The sequence below is a fragment of the Cavia porcellus genome, unplaced genomic scaffold (genome assembly GCF_034190915.1).
Source record: "Cavia porcellus strain 051 isolate PalLab524CR breed Dunkin Hartley unplaced genomic scaffold, mCavPor4.1 scaffold_26, whole genome shotgun sequence".
In the NCBI taxonomy this organism is placed as follows: domain Eukaryota; kingdom Metazoa; phylum Chordata; class Mammalia; order Rodentia; family Caviidae; genus Cavia; species Cavia porcellus.
The window spans coordinates 53247680-53266351 of NW_026947509.1; the positions used below are offsets into that span (position 1 = coordinate 53247680).

Sequence of the window (18672 nt, forward strand, 5' to 3'; positions counted from 1 at the left end):
GAATTAGAGATTATCTTCAAGTGACATATTAGAAGTTCTTTTTTCCAGTTTTAAAAATTACCACTATTTTCTGTCTGGTTTCAAATGAATATGCTATTCATGTAATATTTTCTCAGTTCCTTATATCTTAGGGTATAAAGCTTTCCCTACTGCCTTCTATGCAATCTACTCTGGCTTCCTAAAAAAAAATCTAAGAGATTAGAATTTATAAAAGATCCTAAGAAATTGTTGAAAACTATGTTTTAAAAAATTACATTTCTCAATTGCTACACATGATATTCAAAAGATTTCTCATAGGTTGGTGTTTTTCCTGCTGGGGTATTTCAGAGAACTGTTAGAGCATTATGAAAGAACTAAGCCAGTATGTTAAACAGGTATTTTACATCTCTTATAAAAAAGCATTCATTTTCATGTAAAACCTATCAAAATCAGAATGAGCCATATATATTATATTCCATTAAGTTGAACTTGAAGAGAGTATTCAAATTCTTCTGTTGCAGATCTTATAAAATATTCACTAACTGACAGACACATTTTAATTATTTGCAGATACCAGATGTAAAAAAAAAAAAAAAAGACAGAACTAAAGCAGGTGCCTAAATGTTTTCGCCAAAATAAATAGATGATGCTCCCCAAGTTACCACTTCCTTGATCCTCACTGCTCTTCATTTTTTCTTTATAATACCTATTTTAACATAAAAATCTTGCTACTCAGCTTTTCACTACTTTATATAACAAGTACTCAGATAACCAACTTATAAAGACAAAGGGTTTATTCTGGCTCACAGTTTTTGACGATTCACTCCATGATTACGTGGCCCCCTTATTTTCTGCCAAACTACTTTTCTCAAGGTCAGGAAACAAAAGAAGCAGAAGAGAGGAAGAAAACATTAGATTCTCAAAACCCTTTACAGGGCATACCCTTGCCTGTATTCTTTACTCTGTTTTTGGTAAAACACGATTTTCACTTGAGGAAATTGGTAAGATTTTGGTACGATAGAGAGACAAAGGAGAAACATGGCCTTTGTTGCAGGAATAGGAGGGCTGCAGAAGAGAGCAAACACCCTCAGGTGTGAAAAATTCTGGCTGGGCAAAGGGTTTGAGAGATAGGCAAAATGACATATCACCAGCTGATCTGAAGGGGCATCTCTGTGTGTGCAAAACAGGAAACAGAAAGACTTATAGGGGGCTGGGAGTGAAGCGCTTTGTGGAGTCTTGGGATTGGAGAAGACTTGGAGCACATGACAAAAGGGAGCAGGAGGTTTATTTCTGGAACTAGCAGGAGAACACAGAAGTTACTCTTAGAGAGATAAGTTGCTTCTCTGGGCCCAGTATCAAGTTGGGCAGATGTCATGTGAGAGATAGCTAAACCCCAGGCTGACAGAGCCTACCAGAAATCTCAGTCCCACATTTGAGGAGCATTGTTCCTCAGGCTGGTTATGCACTGCAGAGCCACAGCATCTCCACAGAATTTGTTTGTTGACTGTACACTTGCCTCAAGCAGGGTCATTAATGAGTATCCTCCCTGGAAACTGCTGGTGCTGGCATTATCACTGTTATTTTTCAGGCACTGTTTGAAAAGTTCTCTCAAATTTTACAGTAATCAGGTAGAACTAGGGTCACTGACCTCTACCTTGCAGTACTCTCATTTGGCCATGTGTACAGAGAACCTGTCTGAGAAGAAACCGGTCTGAGACAAAACCAGGTTCTGCCACCATGGTGTCTAAGCCCACCATTCCCTGATCCAGTGTTCTGCCTGGACCAGCACCACTGGGGACTTGGGCACACAGCTCTGGGCCTTGCTCCCACAGCTCCTGATGCAGGAAACCTGGGGTGCTGGAGTACAAACAGTTCTGAGAGGATCTCTGAAGGCTTTCTGGTCTAGAACCCAGACTTGGAGAATTACTGATCTCAATTTTTGAGCCAGATTAACATTTTTTTCCATCTCATATAATCCAGGGAGTCCTGTAATACAGGAAGCAAGCAGATTGTTGGAATTTGTATAAAGAAGCAAGCACTCTACTTGTAGAGTGGTTCATTAGAAGTACTGTTGGTAAATAATTCTGCCTCTCTGTTGAAAGTAACAATTTTGCATCCCCTCTGAGATCAAACAGTTGTATTAACAGTAGTTGCCTAAATTAACACAGATTTTATTCATGTCCACTGAACCTTAACAAAGGAGCTCTATCCCAGTGGCGATAGTCAGTTTAGTAACATTCAGATTAGAGTTGCCAGAAGAAATACAGAAATATATATGAATTTGAGGTAAACAAGAAATAACTTTCTAGCACTAGCATCCTTCACACAATATCCCGCATATATTTATACTAAAAAATTACATCTCTGGGTACTCTGTGTCTTGTCACTTTTCTTACTAAACATGGTGATCGTACTCTGACTGATTTAAGACTATCTGGCATGTTTTAGAAGGACATTTTTTACCATTCAAATAAAGGAAATGCTAAGTGTTGAGATCCCAACTCATTAAAGACATTAATCCTATTGATTTAAGCAATTTTTCCTATATCCTTCACTTTATTCAGAGACAAAATTCAGAAACATAGGAAGGAAAGACATAGGAAGGAAAAAAAAACTGCTTACGCCACAAATGGTTGTCCATTAAGAAGGATAATGATATTAACAATAGCTCCTCCATGCTCTTTCATCCAGGAATTATAAGCTACAAAATACAAATAAAAATCATGCTAAACAGTCTGCTTTCCTAATATCCTGTTCCAGTAGCTGTCTATATGTTGTGCTTTACTTTTTTTTTTTAATCGGTACCAGGGATCAAACTAACGACTGCCTGCTTGCAAGGCAGGTGTTTAGGCCCACTGAGCTAAATCCCTAGCCCCGTGCTTTACTTTTTAATTTACCTTTTTTTCCCAATACTTGGGCTTGAATGCAGGGAGTACTGACCTATATCTTAGTTTTTCTAATTTGTTTGATTTGAGATAGCCTCATTAAGTTTTCCAGGTTGGGTTCAAACTTTGCAATCCTTCTGTCTTTGGCTCCTGAGCAGTTGGTACTACAGGAATGTGCCACCATGGCTGGCTCAATTTATATTTCTTTTTTATGAAAAGCCAGATATCACAAAATTATACATCACAAAACTCAGACATCACTTGTTTTTCTGTTTCTGTAGATTTTGCATTTCACTTTTAGGTACATTTTATGTAAACTGAAACATATAGTGGTCTTTTGTGTCTGACATCTTCCACTTAGAATAATACATGGGAGGCTCCCCCATAATGTGTCAACAGTTCCTTTTTACTGCTCAGTGTACCTGGAGGGATATGACATATTCTGTTTATTCATTCACTGCTGACAAACTTGGAAAAGAATGAAGGGATCTAGATTGTTAACTCAGTCTCCTGTGAGATTTTGTCTCCACAAACACAAACTAAGGCCATCGAGGGTTGTCAGTCCTAGGGAAAAACAGTGGCCTGGCAGCACCACCACAAGGAAAGCCCATGCTATTGTGAGCTGCAAATAGATAGTGCGGTTTTGCTCTGAAAATGCTTCTTCCACATGGCAGGCTAGCTTTGGAGATGAAATCTACTGTAGTACCTGCCCTATTTTGGAGTGATATTATCAGGAGCCATTTTTGATATGGGCTTTATTAAGACTAAGGTATCCCAGGAATCAGAAATCACAGAGCCACTACACTTCAGGGTCTCTGGGGTCATAGTGACTTGATGGGAGACAGCCACAAGAGACAGACATAGAGAAGGAGTGGGCTAGTTGTAGATCCTTTGAGAAGTTTAAACCTCAGTGAGCTCAGGTTGTAAAAGACACAGCAGTCCTACCCTCTGTGGTGAGAAGTCAAGCAAGTGGTGTAGTTTTCTAAGAGGGCTGGATCTGAAAACGCTGACATTAAGTCCCTCGGTCTGCTTCGTCCCCCTCTATGCCTACTTCAGGTGCTGAGCTCAGCACTCTGTTTTCTCATCTACCACTTGGTCAGGGATTCATCTTGGCTTAGCTAATTCCACATTCTGGGTTGCACGCTCAGAGGGCCCTCTAGAGCAAGGGAGCTCCCACAGGCCCTAAAACTAGTAAGAGATAATAGTTATTGGGGTACAAACAATGGAAGCTGCCAGAGTGATTGTAGCCTTTAAGTAGATAACATACCACTGACTGAATACACCCATTGGGAAGTGCAGGGCAGGACACAGCATTCACACAGCGAAGGGTGGTGTGGGAACAAAACAGGGGAATAAGCACCAAACATAAGCAAACCAAAGGACAAATCACCGGGAGACAGAAACTAACCAAAGAGATCTCAACAATAATGACACAGTTTCTCTACCCTGTCTCCAACCCACCCCAAAACAACAGAAACATGAGAAAACAAGGAAACAAAATGCTCTGTAATTACATCCCTGGGCTCCCCCCTAAAACTGATTTTAGACACTGAGGAATAGAAAGCTATATCCAAAACCAAATGGTCAAAAAGTTGGAGGAGATCACAGATGAAACGAGCATACTATATTTAACAAGCTCAAAGAGGTTTTAATCAGACAAAGGATATTATCAATAAAATATTCCATAAAGTTTTTTTTGGTCTTTTTCCTTTTTATCGGTACTGGGGATCAAACTCATGACTGCCTGCTTGCAAGGCAGGCACTTATGCCGCTGAGCTAAATCCCCAGCCCCAAATATTCCATAAAGCAGAAAGAAACAAAAAGCTGAGTTAAACAAGATAGTACAAGGTACAAATGATCACTTCCGAAAAGAATCAGAAAATATGATAAGAAAGCAAGCGGAAATATATGACATGAAAAAGTCATTGGGAAGTGTGGGTAGCAGACTTTACCCATATGAAAACAATATCAGAAACAATGGCAAGGAGTATACAGTAGCTCCTAAACTCAGCGATACCCTACAATGACAAGACACCATGCAAGCTGGATCCAACAGATGCTCAGTGACTGAAAAGAAACCAACAATCAGCACAGGCTATGTGGAAGCAGAGCCTAGTATGCTCTAAGTTTCATCTCCAGCATTAAATAAAATGAGAGAAGCAAGGAAAACCAAGACAGACCAAGAGATGAGGCGCTCCTGCCCCAGCATGCAGCTCAGACAAGATCACATAAGGACACCTGCTGGGGAAGCACAGCTGATGTTGGGTGGGGCCTGGTGCGCCCTCTCCTCCACCCTCACTCAGTGCATGGCCCTGGCCTGCCTGGCATGGCTGGCTTCCCTGAAAAGTGTCCAGCTGGCTCTAGCCGAAGGGAAGAAGGGAGGAAGGGAGGAAGAGAGGAAGGGTGTCAAAAATAGAAACAAAAATGAAACAAACAAACAAAAAAAAGATTTAATATTTTCCCTGTTGGGTTTGGATTATGCTTTGGTCTCACTGGTTTCTGTGTTCCTATTCCTGCCTTTTGGAAAGGAACTTCTACCCTGCGCCTTTGTATGTCAGCAGTATTTAACAACGCCTCCACCAAGGGGCTCAGAGCTAACAGTTTCAGAGGTGACTTTGGACTTGGATTTCTCAATAATGATGAAACTATTGACTTTGGCAACTTTTAGAGAACAACTAAATGCATTTTTGCTTATGATGCACATGAATCTTTTGGGGGTCAGAGGTACAGTATTATGGCTTATGTCCCCTGAGGGTCTAATGCAATAATAGGTGGGACTTTGGGGAGGTGATGGACTATGGGGATTATAGCTGGTTTGCTGGGGTTTGGGCAGAAGTTTATCACTGTGGGCACGATACAGAGGGAAAATGTGCTTTCCTGGCTCCTCCTTTGACTCTCTGCTTCCTGTCTGCTATGCCTCTATGCTATGCTGCCCTACCTTGGAGTCAGCGAACTTTAAGTCTAAAACATAAGCTGAAATAAACACTTCTCATGTGGGTGTTGGGTATTGTCTCTTAGGGATAAGAAAATAAATAAGACAGTGTTCCTGATAATCTCTTTCTGCATTCTCTATAGTCTCTCAGTGCAGACATGAAGATTTGGTTAGTATTATGATGCTCACCTGCTTTGCACATGTAGAAGGTGCCCGTCAGGTTGGTTTCAATCACAGCATGCCATCCCTTTGAACTGATGTGTTCAGGAGAAGACCAGAACTGGCCTCCACCATTGTTTACCAAGAAATCAATCTTACCATAAAGAGCTAAGGTAGATTTCATCAAATTATTCACCTAAAAAAAATTAAATGTTTAATAACCTAACTAACTACATAGACCTATTACATGTTCTATCAGGGTGCCCAGAGCTTGCAGTCTCTCATAGGGAACAGTAACTCCTAGTATTATAACTATGAATATGAAGTCAGCATGAATAAGCCTAAAAAACTTACACTGACAAGTAATTTCCCAGTATTACCCACTTGTCATAAGGTTAAAAGCTGTACTTTTAATGACATGTTACACCCAAGAGTCTGGAACACTTCTAAGTATGGTAGGCTCTGGACATACTAATTTGTAATTACTAACCTCAAATAATGGATAGTGATGAAATCAGGTCAAAATGTCTTATAGGGCAAAAGACACAGAAGGAAGTTTCTAGCTGAGACCTTGTCCTTGCTTGGCACCTCTCTCTCCCTTCCCTGTCCTGAGGCCACTGATTCATTACATCATTAGCATAACAGTCTGCTTATAAGCTCTGTTTCCAGTGATCTTCTTTTGGGACAGCTACTCCAAGAGAACTGAAGGCCCAGCAGGATCCATAAGTGAGCTTGGGTAGTAAAAGGTATAGCTATCTGTATATTACCTCCTCTTCTTTCCGGATGTTGCACTGTATGGGAGTGACTTCAGCCTTGTTGCTGGGAGGCAGAGTGGCTTTCAGTTCTTCTGCAGCAGCTCTTAGTCTGTCAAATTTACGGGATGCAATGACCACATTACACCCTGTGAAGCAAAAAGCCAGAAATCAAGGAACTATCTTTCAAGAACTGTGCAAATTCCAAAAATAATAAAATATAGAGAGTATTTTGTGCATTTCTGTATTCAGATTGCTCTTGATAACTTTTTTGCATAGAAATAAACCATTTTAATATTTAATATTGATAACACTTTAAGCTAGTGTAGTGAAGATATTATTTTACTATTTTTAAATTTTATTTTCACTTGATAAATAATTGCACATCTTTAGAGGTAAAATATGGTATTTTAATACATGTATACACTGTGGAATGATCCAATCAAGCTATGTAAAATACCTGAGCTTCCATACTTATCATTTTTTCTAGTAAGAATATTCAAAATCCACTTTTTTGGTAATTTTGTATTGTAAAATAATTACCTTTAATTATAGTCACCATGCTATGTAATAGATCATTAGAACTTATTTCTCTTGTCTAACTAAAACTTTGCACCCTTTTCAGCATTGTGTCCCCAAACAGTTAAACTACTTAGATCTAGTTCTACTAGTTTTTCTTTCATTTTCCTGTACATTTATAACTGACAGTATAAGAATTTTTCTTTCTTTCTTTCTTTCTTTCTTTCTTTTGGTGCCAGGGATCGAACTCAAAACCTTGCATTTGTCAAGCAAGCACTTATGCTGCAGAGCTAAACCCTCAGCCCCAAGAATTTCTAATGCTTTAACAAAAATTATTGGAAATCATGAAACCGTTGTAACTTTCTCCACTGATTACTAAGTTTGCTTTATTCAGTTTCAGTTTGAACAGGTATTGTCCTGTTCTCACAAATGTCATGTACAGAAAGGAGTACCTATAGACTGTGAAATGGACTTTACATTCTTTATAAAGTGGAAGATACACAATGATAGGCCTAATATGTACACTGTAAAACCATAAGCCACATCTTAAAAATAAAGATCCCTTATAAGTAAAAAGACAAAAAAAAGAGACAAAGATAATGGGAAAACTGAAAATAATCATGCACAAGAGAGTGGGAAACAAGAGAAACAGGAACAAAGAACAGGTGAGAGAAATAGAATAAAAAAACTATGATAGATTTACGTTCAACTATACTGAAATTCACATGGCATACATATTGTCTAAACACCCCCATTGAACCATATAATCTATAAGACTGGATGAAAAAGCAACATACATGTACTGCCTACAAGAAACACACTAAGTTAAAGACACACATAGTTTTAAAACTAAAAGAATGAAAAAAGGACATGCCCTGCTAACACCAAGCAAAAGCAAGCTGGAGTGGCTATAATAATGCTGAACAAAGAAAATTTCAGATCATAAAATTTCCTCAGGGATAAACCTAAAAATGGACTATCCGTAGATAGTCAATTGCTCAAGGAGACATACTGATACGGGGTATTTGGTAGTTTCTTAAAAGGTCAAATATTCATGCCTTATATCTGCCAGATGTGCACTGCAGATGTTCAGGCAGCCTCAAAGCAGAGAGGAGGAAGAGCTCACTGCCCCTGAGAAGGCCACTAACCCTCTTCCTGCTCCCTTAGGGTCACTGATCCTTATACATGCTCACATTTCTCTGTCTTTATTCTTATACAGCATTTAACCCTGAGATGTCTCAGATTGAAGTTACCTGTTTACTTAACAGTCCTGGCTGTAGGTGTTATGTTATCACACAGCCCACTCCAACAGTAACATGCTGAAGGCATGTACGAAGTTAATGAAGGCCATCAGGAACTTGACTCTTCATTTGGCTGGAACTATTTTAGTAGTATAGGATGAGCTGGCCACTGCATCTTGAAATAAAGCACTTTTTTTTTTGTCTTTTTCATTTTTTTATTGGTACCAGGGATCGAACTCACGACCACACACTTGCAAGGCAGGCGCTTATGCTGCTGAGCTAAATCCCCAGCCCCTGAAATAAAGCACTTTTAAACCTATTTTTTTTATTCAGGCAAAATGAGTCTTGCAGGCGCTTATGCCGCTGAGCTAAATCCCCAGCCCCTGAAATAAAGCACTTTTAAACCTATTTTTTTTATTCAGGCAAAATGAGTCTTATATAGGCCCAGCCACTCAGGAGGCTGAGGCAGGAAGACTGAGACCAATCTGGGCAACAGAGCAAGACTTTATCTCAAAAAAGAAATGAATACCAAAAAAGCCTCAAAACTTAAGATTTTTAAATTAGAACTATATGCCAAGCGTGGTGGCTCATGCCTATAATCCCAGCACTCAGGAGGCTGAGGCAGGAGGATCATTGCAAGTTTGAGGCCAGCCTAGGCTACAAAGTGAGCTCAAGGCCAGCCTGAACTGCATAGAGAGACCCTGCCTCAAAAAAAAAAAAAAATTAAAAAAATTTTTCAAGTTTAGTTTCAAGTTTTTCAATTTAATAAACTCCAAAATGGTGATAATTGGGGAATTTTAATGGGTAATTTTAACATTTATTTATTTAGTTTTTGAGACAAGTTCTCACTACGTAATTAAGGTTGCCCTTAAACTTACTATGTAGTCCAGGCTGGCCTTGAACTCACAGCAATCCTCCTGCCTCAGCCTCCTGAGAGCTGAGATTACAGGCACATCTCACTATGTCAGGTTTAATCTGAGCATTTTTTAATGCAATCATGAAAAAACATTGCCTTGAATTTTTAACAAGATAAGGCTTACTTCAAAAAATAATTCAATATGCCAAGTATACATATAGTGTTTTTTTTTAAACAAACCTTATTCTTTTGTTGTCAGAATATGTTCATGTAAAAAATATTTGATCTGGGCAAAGGCAAGATGGCACAGACCCCATAATTCAAACTGAAAGGATTTTGCCCCACTTGGGACACTGTAGCCTGTAAAGCCTTGGAGGCAGAACCAAGAGGCTCCATCTTGAGGTCATCTTCCCCACCCCTAGGAATTTACCTGTGGCATAAAATGAATACCAGTGGGCTACCTGTGCATCAGTAATGCCCCTTAGGCTCCACTCCAAACCTAAGCTACATGTATGCCCCCACTCCACGTGTCTGATGGAGAGAATGCCAGCCCCCGGAGGGTCAGGGGGTCTCTCCCCACATTCTTAAAATAAAGATATATTTCATACTTCTTATCTTTTCAGCCATGCCAAAATTCTATCACAAACTACTTGGGAGGCTAAAGCAGAAAGATCATAAACTCAAGGTCAGTTCGGGCACGATGACAAGATTCTATCTCAAAATAAAATTTTTTAAAAGAGCTCTAAACTATATAACTGCATGTATATTAAGTGTATAAGATAGAAAATGATATCACAGAGTTTTATTGGATCATTGAACAGAACTGTTTGCAGTATCATTGATGGAATGTCCACTTTACAAGCTTTAATTTTGTGACTTGAACAATTATTTCTAAGATGACAATATGTAATTCATTAACTAGTGATTTCCTACTGTTCATTTTTTTTTCTGCAAATCTGTATAACTTGTACCCTTTCTCTGCTTTTTTTTCTTTTCTCTTTAAATAAAATTAAAAAAATAAATAAAAAAAAAAAAAAAAAAAAAAGAGCCAGGGCTGTAGCTCAATAGTAGTGTGCTTGTCTCGGTTAAATCCTCAATGCCATGAAAAAAGAAAGAAAAAGAGAATTATTTTTACAAAGATTGCTAACAATGTTATAAACTTTAGTCTCTCTCTTTCTCTGTCTCTCTCTCTTTCTTTTGTCTTTTTGAGACAGGGTATCACCATGCAGTTCAGGTTGGCCTTGAACTCACTTTGTAGCCCAGGCTAGCCTCGAATTCACAGCAATCCCCCTGCCTCAGCCTCCTGAGTGCTGGGATTACAGGCATGTGCCACCACACCCAGCTTCTGGTTCTTTTCTTCATATATATTTTTCATTAACAAAATAAAGCATTTGTTTTAGAATCTCACTTTTCCCAATTATAGGATATGCATTTCTCCACATAAAGTCTTCTGTAACAGGATAGTGAAATGTAAGCCTAATATGTCATTGTTATTTACTTAACTGTTTTCCTCAAAATACTCTCAAAATGGGTATTCAGGCTACTTCCAAGTTTTCCCTACTTAAATAACACTACATCTTTGTGCAGTCAGAGTAACATTCTGAGAAAGGTCATAGAGCGTGAACACAGGATTTTGGATCTTTTTTTCCAACTTGCCCATCAGAAAAGTAATAATTTATATTCCTTCCTGCCCTTTTCATTCTTTTATCTGCACTTAATTTTCCCAATGTTTTCAAATCTGTTATAAAAACAGTATCTTATTTTGCATTTATCGCCAATAAAGTTGACTGCTTTCTTAAAAACTTACTGCCTATATGCAGTTCCTCTTTTGGAATGTTAGCCTATATTTCTATTCGTATCTTAGTTCTTTGATTTATTTGCAAAAGTTCTTTCTGTAACAAGGCCACTTTTCTTATGTTATAGTATTTTTCTTCATATACCATCAAACGTCATTCATATTTTTTAACTCACTGAAGATTTATATCTTCACAGAGATAAATTTAACTATGTTCCCCTTTGTGGCTTCTTTCCTTGTGTGTTTTCAAGCTCCTTCCTCCACCGAGAGAAGTGAATATTCACTCTAGTTTCGTGCTGGTTTTAACACAGGTGTGAGAAGATAAGGTCGGAGTCTGTCCTCTAGGTAAAGAGTCTCCACATGTTTTCTAATTAGTAGGATTACACAGCATTTAGAATGGACTAATTTTTAATAGGCACCTGCAGTTCTGGCGTTTCCCAGCTTAGCATGTTTGGCTGTCAGCCTCTAGACCTTCTACTTAGCTAGCGGCTCACCTCCATTGGCTTCTCTAGGATTTCTGATTTCCTAGAGATCATCTCTCTCTCCCTCCCTGGGTCACTTCTACAGCTCCTTAGCTCCGCACTTTACCTTGCTCTGTGCTCCGCGACTCCCCAGGACGGCAAACCTAGGTGACCACAGCTAGATCTCTGCGGACCCTAGTCCCAGGCCCAAACCTACTCCGTACCCAGGTGCAAGAGCTCCTTGGCGATGGCTTTTCCGATGCCCGTGCCCCCGCCGGTGACAATGGCCGCACGGTTCTGCAGCAAGCCGGGCGCCAGGCAGCTCTGGCACTTTGTCCAAGAGCCCATGGCCGCGAGCTTCCGAGTGCGGAGACAGCTGCGGGTGCAGGTCCCTGGAGGCAGCAGATGTGGGCGGGGCTAAGGGGCCCGCGCCCACGTGACCGGCAGAGCCGCTCTGCCCTTGGCCCCGCCCCCCGAGGCGGCAGCGCAGCGTCCTCCCAGGCTGGACCGCTCTCTGGTGGCCGCCTCTCGCAGTCTGCATCCTCCGTAGGCGTCGGTCCCTGGGCACGTGTGGGTGAGACTCCTCCTTCGTTTTTTTTTTTTTTTTATTTTTAAAATTTTTGATATTATTTGGAGAAAGGGAAAGGGATATGTAAAAAATAAATAATACAAAGCAAAGATTGCTGTATTTTAAAAATTCAATTCTCTGGGCCATAGCTCTCAGGGTTAATTAAAATTAAATCTCTCGTGCATCTGAATAAAGGAAGGCTCTGGCTCCCGGGCCTTGCTGCGCCTGCTGTGTTGGGTTCGGGACTATGTTTGGGCCCCGGCTGCTGTGTGTCGCTGGCCTGGGAAGGATGATGGGGCAGTCTTCAATGAGGGGGAGGAAATCTAGCTTCCAGACCTTTTCATTCTCAGGGAGGGTACCCTGGGGAAGGTTCTGGTGGGTAGAGGAGCTGCGGTGGTAATTATCCACAGAACGAAGATAATAAATGATTTAAAAAGCAAACTCTGGCCCATATCCACCTCATCTGTGCCCCACCCGGGTATGCTGAGAAGAAACAACCTTGACCAGATTTTCGATCTGATCCCATTCAGTTGGCACAGAACAGATCAAAAGGAGATCTTTTGGGGGCTGGGGATTTAGCTCAGCGGCATAAGCACCTGCCTTGCAAGCAGGCAGTTGTGAGTTCGATCCCCGGTACCGATAAAAAGGAAAAGACCAAAAAAAAAAAAAAAAAAAAATGGAGATCTTTCATTGGAAGGTATATGCTTCTTGCAAGACACATCTGTAGGTTTATGTGTAAGAGCTTGTCTTCTCGTTCATTTCTTAAGCAGACAGCTCAGCCTGCTGAGGATGGGGGAAGTTTTTCATCTGCATGTTGCTGCACAATAACAGATATTTATTATGCAGATTCTGCTCCTTATTCTTGCTGTAAGAACTTGGGAAAACTAGAGAATGTATCAGGTGCAGTGATCTTACTCTGGGAAGGATGCTATTTATAAGTCTGTGATTAAGAGTGCTGTCACTTCATTAGCTAGGTATTAAAATAATGTAAAGACGACAAATGTCTTTTATGGGGGGTGGTCTACCGCTTACAATCCATTAAGCAAATTGGGATAGATCTGGCTGCAGTGGCACCAGAGGTTACTTCCTCCACCCTTTCGTTCCCACCAGCAAGGCTGCAGTTTTTGGACAGCCACATTTCCTCCCTGGTCCTCTTTGCCAATGCCCTTGTCCAACCTGTTTTTAGAAACACTTCTGTCTCTGCTGCTGAAGAATTCCAGTCTATACTCATTAAAGAAAGGAAGAAAGCTTTTCTGGTTCCTACCAGTTGGCATGGTGGAATTATGTCACTTTCTATTTAACTGAGTTATGAACAATATCATCATCGCCTTAAAAAAAAGTAAACTTAGGGCCGGGGGTTTAGCTCAGTGGGCATAAGTGCCTGCTTGGCAAATGTGAGGTCGTGAGGTCAATCCTTGGCACCAGAAAAAAAAAAAAGTAAATTTGAGCAACAAAGTTCAAAGCATTGTTTCACAAAAATATATTTCTGGAGCTTAGATACCAATGACAAAGGTGTTTTGTTTTGTTTTGTTTTTGGCCTTGCACATGCTAGATAAGCACTCTACCCTCAGCCCCCAAATCATATATTTTTAAACAGGGAAACAAACATTGACTCAATTCTGAATGGTATCTTATTTTAGAAAATACCAGACTTTTAAATTTCTTTTAAAGATAATTATAATGAAGATATCATTTATTGCTGTTATGTCCTTGTCGGGGTCTGTGGATTATCAGAGATGTGCTGGGCCTGGTGGTAGCTCTGTGTGACCACTGACTGGACAGAGACAAGGATTCTGATGTCTTTCAGTGACAAAGTGACTGTGCCTGTGTGTCAGTGATGCCCATGAGGATGACAAGGTGCCATTCCTTAGTAACATGTGCACTTAGAAAGCTCTTTGTCACAATTTGGGCATGAGCTGTGATTAAGCAGTGTGGAGTCTCTTCAAGGAATTTTTTTCTTAAAAACGAGGAGCCACTGATCTCTTTGCTTATTTCTCTGATCTCAGAGTCTGAAAATCTCCTAAGCTCTCAAAGCCTGGAGGTATAGCGCTTTTGCTGCCTGGAGGAGTTTTGTTTTTCTATTTTAATTCCGGCTGTAGTTGAGCCATCTCTTTCCAGGGCCAGCGTGGCATGCTGCATGGACCACTGCTTTGGCTAACTCAAATGCTGCTCTTTTCTGTGCTCTGCCTCACTGCCCCCTTTGTCCTGGGGAAAAAGGCATCGCTGTATCCATGTTCCTTCTGCATATTCCCTATTCTGTCATACTCCATTAGCAAAGACTCCTTCTTCTGTGAAGCTCTTGCGGATCACTAGCTCCCTAATCCTCCCCCACCACATCTGCCTGGTCACTTAATTTTCTCCTCCTTGCAAAACAGCTGTGAGCTTAGACTAACATGATTCTCAACATGTGGAATGCCAGATTCTTGATGCTGAAGAAATGTCCATGAGGCCTCAACCTTCCCTTGCCTTGAAGAGAGACACCCCCTGAGCCAGCTCATATGAGTTGGCTCTTAAGCTCTTAACAGTAGTCAGTCAGTATTTATTGAACTCCTGACATTGCTAACAAATACTCTAGGCACTGGGAGGCATTGTAGAAATGAGACAGTGAAGTTTCTCTATATGGTTTATATTCTAATGTATAGAAATGGTGGGAATGGGAGTGGGAGATTGAAAGTGTGTATATGCCATGAGAGGTAAGACAGCCAGAAAAAAGAAAAACAACCAAGGAGAAGTAAGCCTGATTGTGCACACAGCCTAATTACAGCAATTGGCTGGAGTCCGGGAATTTGAAGGTGGTGCTACATGCAGTTCCAATCACTTAACACTACGCTCAGCCTTTCCACCTTTCTGTCTTTTGAGAAGGGGTTAGTGGTGATTTTTGGTGATTAATGTCAATATTTTATTGCCTGGTTAGTGTTAAGAGTCTCATGTGCTACTGACTGAACTAGCTGGGCATTTGCTGCCTTGTTAGTGTTAAACCTAATGGTGGTCAATTACAATGTAATTGGCAGAGTCTGACCATCCCAGATAGGTTATTTGTGATCCTTTGGGTGACAGATACACAAATCAGGGAACAGTTTAAAGAACTAGAGCACTGGGTAAAGCACAATTCACTGTAGTAGTGATAACCTAACTTCAGAATTATTATACCCCATCTTACAGCCCCAGGAGTTCAGAGTCAGAATGGGAAAGTTATAAAAAGTCAACTCTGTGTTTTTAACCCAGTGGACAAGGCACCCTGCCTGGAAAACTTTGATAGCCAAAAGTTGTGTTTTTTTTTTTTCATTATGCAGCTCAGTGTTCAGGCTGGCCTTGAGCTAACTTTGTAGCCCAGGCTGGTCTCAAACTCATAATGATCCTCCTACCACAGCCTCCAGAGTGCTGGGATTATAGATGTCCACCACCATGGCTGGCAAGCCAAAGGTTTTAAATGGTATCCCATTCATGTTTCATATTGGATGAGACCTGGCTAGCAGGGACTTGTGCTCAGATTTCCTGTTGATAACTCAGGTCAACAAAAATACTGTAGCTGGGAAGCCTTATTTATTTTGTTGCATCGGGAGTTATGGGTTTTTACTGTATGTCTAAGAACTATTGGTTTCTTTTAATAGAACTTCTTGGTGTGTTGTTGGCCATTGATAGAGTATTGTGGCTCAAGAGAGAAGCAGAAGTATAAAATGAACAGTTTTACTGAGTTGAGGACTGTGGAAAGGAGCACACAACTCATGGCGGCTGGGCTGTCTCCTTCAACTGGAATATGGGATATGTGTAACCTTGACTAGGGGTGATGCTTAGGGCAGGAAGAGCTGATTGGAATTTTCTTCTCTTACACTGGGAAAGGAAAAAGGCAGTTGTAATAGGGGAAGGAGGAAGTGACCTCAGGGTAAACATCCCTGATTTGGCCTTCCAGCACCATAATGTCTTGTCATTTATTCTAGGGCAAAACTCTTTCAGCCATCTCATTATAAGTCAGGAGTGGTATCATGTACCAGACTGCAGTGAGTTCTCCAATGATTTGGTAATGGAGCTTGAGCCAGTGTCAGTGTGACAGCCTTTGTATTGGACAGCTGAGATCAGACTCACTAAAGGGGGTGAGACCGTTTTATCACATGAAAGTGTGCCTGTGCCCCAGGGTGGACAAATTTTAACACAGAAAGAGGGATTGGAATACAAAATAACCTTAGCTTAGTGTCTTAATTAGGATTTCTGTGTGGCTGCCTTACAAGACCAAAATAACTGCGAGTAAAAAGATAATAAGCATTTTTTTTTCCTTATACTTCAGTCCACAGAAGAAGGCTTTTGGCTGTTAGAGTGGTTTATGCTCCCTCCACCTCATTGCTTTGCTGCTGCTGTTTGGTTCTTTTGTCAGCATGGGCTGCAGATGGCTTATCTAGCCCACACTCCAGGCCTCAAGGTGAAAAGAGGGAGTGAGTCACGGAAATTATACAATCACGTCTACTCACATCCTATTGTCTAGAGGCTAGTCATGTAATCCCAGCTAGCTGCAAGGGATATTGGGAAATGCTGCCTTTACAGTGAATTATGTGACAAGTTGAAACTCTGTTATTAGAAAGTAAAAAGGAAATGAAGAAGGAGAACCTAGCAATCGTTCCTTAACTAGGACATACAGGAACTGATTAATATCTCTTTATCAAACTTTCTTTCAGGCTCTCTTTGACAAAATCAGGCAAGTCCTTAAATGCTACTACTCTGTGTTGTCACTTAACTTTTTTTAAAATTTAAGCACCTACTTGTTCTGCTTTTATAGTATCACTTCAGAGAGCTTATAGTTTAGTAGAAAAGATGTACAACAAAAAAGTAAAAGAACGAATAACTACTTATGTCCAGTCGGTGGTAAGTTTTATACAGGAAGCAGACTGTTGTGGCAGAAAGTAATGTGAGAGGGACCACCTTCCTTTTCTGTGGGGTCTGGATGTGAAGAAGCAGTGAGAAGAGGTGGTATTGGAACAGAGACTGGGGGGGAATAAAGTGACCATGTGCTGAGGTGGGGCTGGAGAAGCATATCACCCACAGTGGATAGCATTTAGATGGGAAAGTACTTGGTGCCTTTGGCACTGCGTTGGCAACACAGTAGGGTGTAGGTGACGGTGCAGGGTGCAGGAGGAGATGGAGAAGCAGAAAATAGCATGATTCTATATGTTTTCTAAAGTTCTTTCTTACTGCTGAGTGGAAAATGGATCGGAAGGCAGCAGGAATAGAAGTCAAGAGGTAAGGAGCATTTCTTAGAGCTATGTGCAAAGGACAGTGGCCTCTTCGGAGTGGTTTCACTGGAAATGGGGAAATTGCTGGATAATGTGTAAATTATCTTGAGGATTTTCTTCACAGTGGCTTAAAAGTAGTTTTCCAGTCATGACTTTCAGAGTATAAACATGTTATTTAACACCCTTTTTCCCTTAAGAAATGTTCAAAGTTCAGAGGTAACGACTGAGATTAAAATCTACAGTGCCTAGTTTATTAGTGAACTTCGGCCGGGGAGTGGATATGAAAGATGAGCAAAGCCTAACTCCCAGAAAAAAAAATACAAAGTCATGTGTTTTCTCTATATTTATTGGTTAAAGCATTGGAAATGGAGTAAATTTGTTTTTACTCACTCTTATTGAATCTAAAAGGAAAAACAGAGATTCAGAACCTGCTTCTCAGATCAAACACTAAAACCATAATATTCAGTGCTCAAGAAAGGGGAGGATTAAGATTTCTCTTCTTAACAGCTATTTATATTTCTGAGCGAGCATTTTTTTCTTTTTCCTTTGTCCTATTAGGCCAAAGTACATACTGACTTTACATGTACAGCCCCAAGGTCTTCCCATTGGTGGTGAAGAAGAAATGTAAGGCAATTCCCAGTCTCTAGAAGTTTGAATCTATCTAGGAGGATGAATGATTATGACTAATGAAAATTGTTGACTCACTGAGTAGGTTTAAAACTGATTCTGATGACTCATTTTTACTATGATTTCAAAACTAGTGCATCCTTTCCTAAATTAGCAGGAAAATTTTGGTATTCTCCAGAGATACTGTTCTATTTGTGAGATACTTGTGAATCATGTCTCCAGGTGAATCACAAATGGTGTATTGTGAGCAGAGACTGGCAGCACACCTATGTAAAAGTATCTGTGCCTGTAGGAAAGGATGATTTCCTCAAGGAAATTACGAGGTGCTCACCAAGCCTTTGCATTTCATATTTCCCATCAGATGTTTTTAACAGGATCTCAAAAGGTCATCTCTCTCTTTCTCTCTTTGCTTTCAGACTGGAGTGTGCCCTCAACTGGATCAGTTGACAGGTTGGTAAAATTCTTTCTTACCTCTTTTTTTTTTTTTTTTTGTCTTTTTGAGACAAGGTCTCACTATGCAGTTCAGGCTGGTCTTGAGCTCACTTTGTAGCCCAGGCTGGTCTTGAACTCGCAATGATCCTCCCGCCTCAGCCTCCTGAGTGCTGGGATTATAGGCGTGAGCCTCCATGCCCAGCTCAAATTCTTTCATATCTCTTCAGAGATTTCAAATCTCTTG

General features: G+C 40.5%; 2 protein-coding genes across 5 annotated transcripts in view; one reads left to right on the plus strand and one right to left on the minus strand.

The window, feature by feature from the left end:
* The window catches only part of Pecr (peroxisomal trans-2-enoyl-CoA reductase), a 28686-nt gene extending 16687 nt beyond the window's left edge, over positions 1–11999 (minus strand). Inside the window, exons 1-4 of the mRNA XM_003462076.5 lie at positions 11804–11999; positions 6723–6856; positions 5986–6151; positions 2602–2680 (exon numbers count right to left, since the gene is read on the minus strand). Coding sequence (XP_003462124.1) covers positions 2602–2680; positions 5986–6151; positions 6723–6856; positions 11804–11927 — 503 coding nt within the window. The 5' untranslated portion in view covers positions 11928–11999. The remainder of the gene's footprint in view (positions 1–2601; positions 2681–5985; positions 6152–6722; positions 6857–11803) is intronic.
* A 35-nt stretch (positions 12000–12034) lies between these two features.
* The window catches only part of LOC100728001 (X-ray repair cross-complementing protein 5), a 116869-nt gene continuing 110231 nt past the window's right edge, over positions 12035–18672 (plus strand). For 2 of the 4 annotated variants that reach the window (XM_023560157.2, XM_063237467.1), the window contains exons 1-2: positions 12035–12153; positions 18413–18446. The gene's annotated coding sequence lies outside the window, so the exon portion shown is untranslated. The remainder of the gene's footprint in view (positions 12154–18412; positions 18447–18672) is intronic. The other 2 variants (XM_063237465.1, XM_063237466.1) reach the window with 2 other exon arrangements.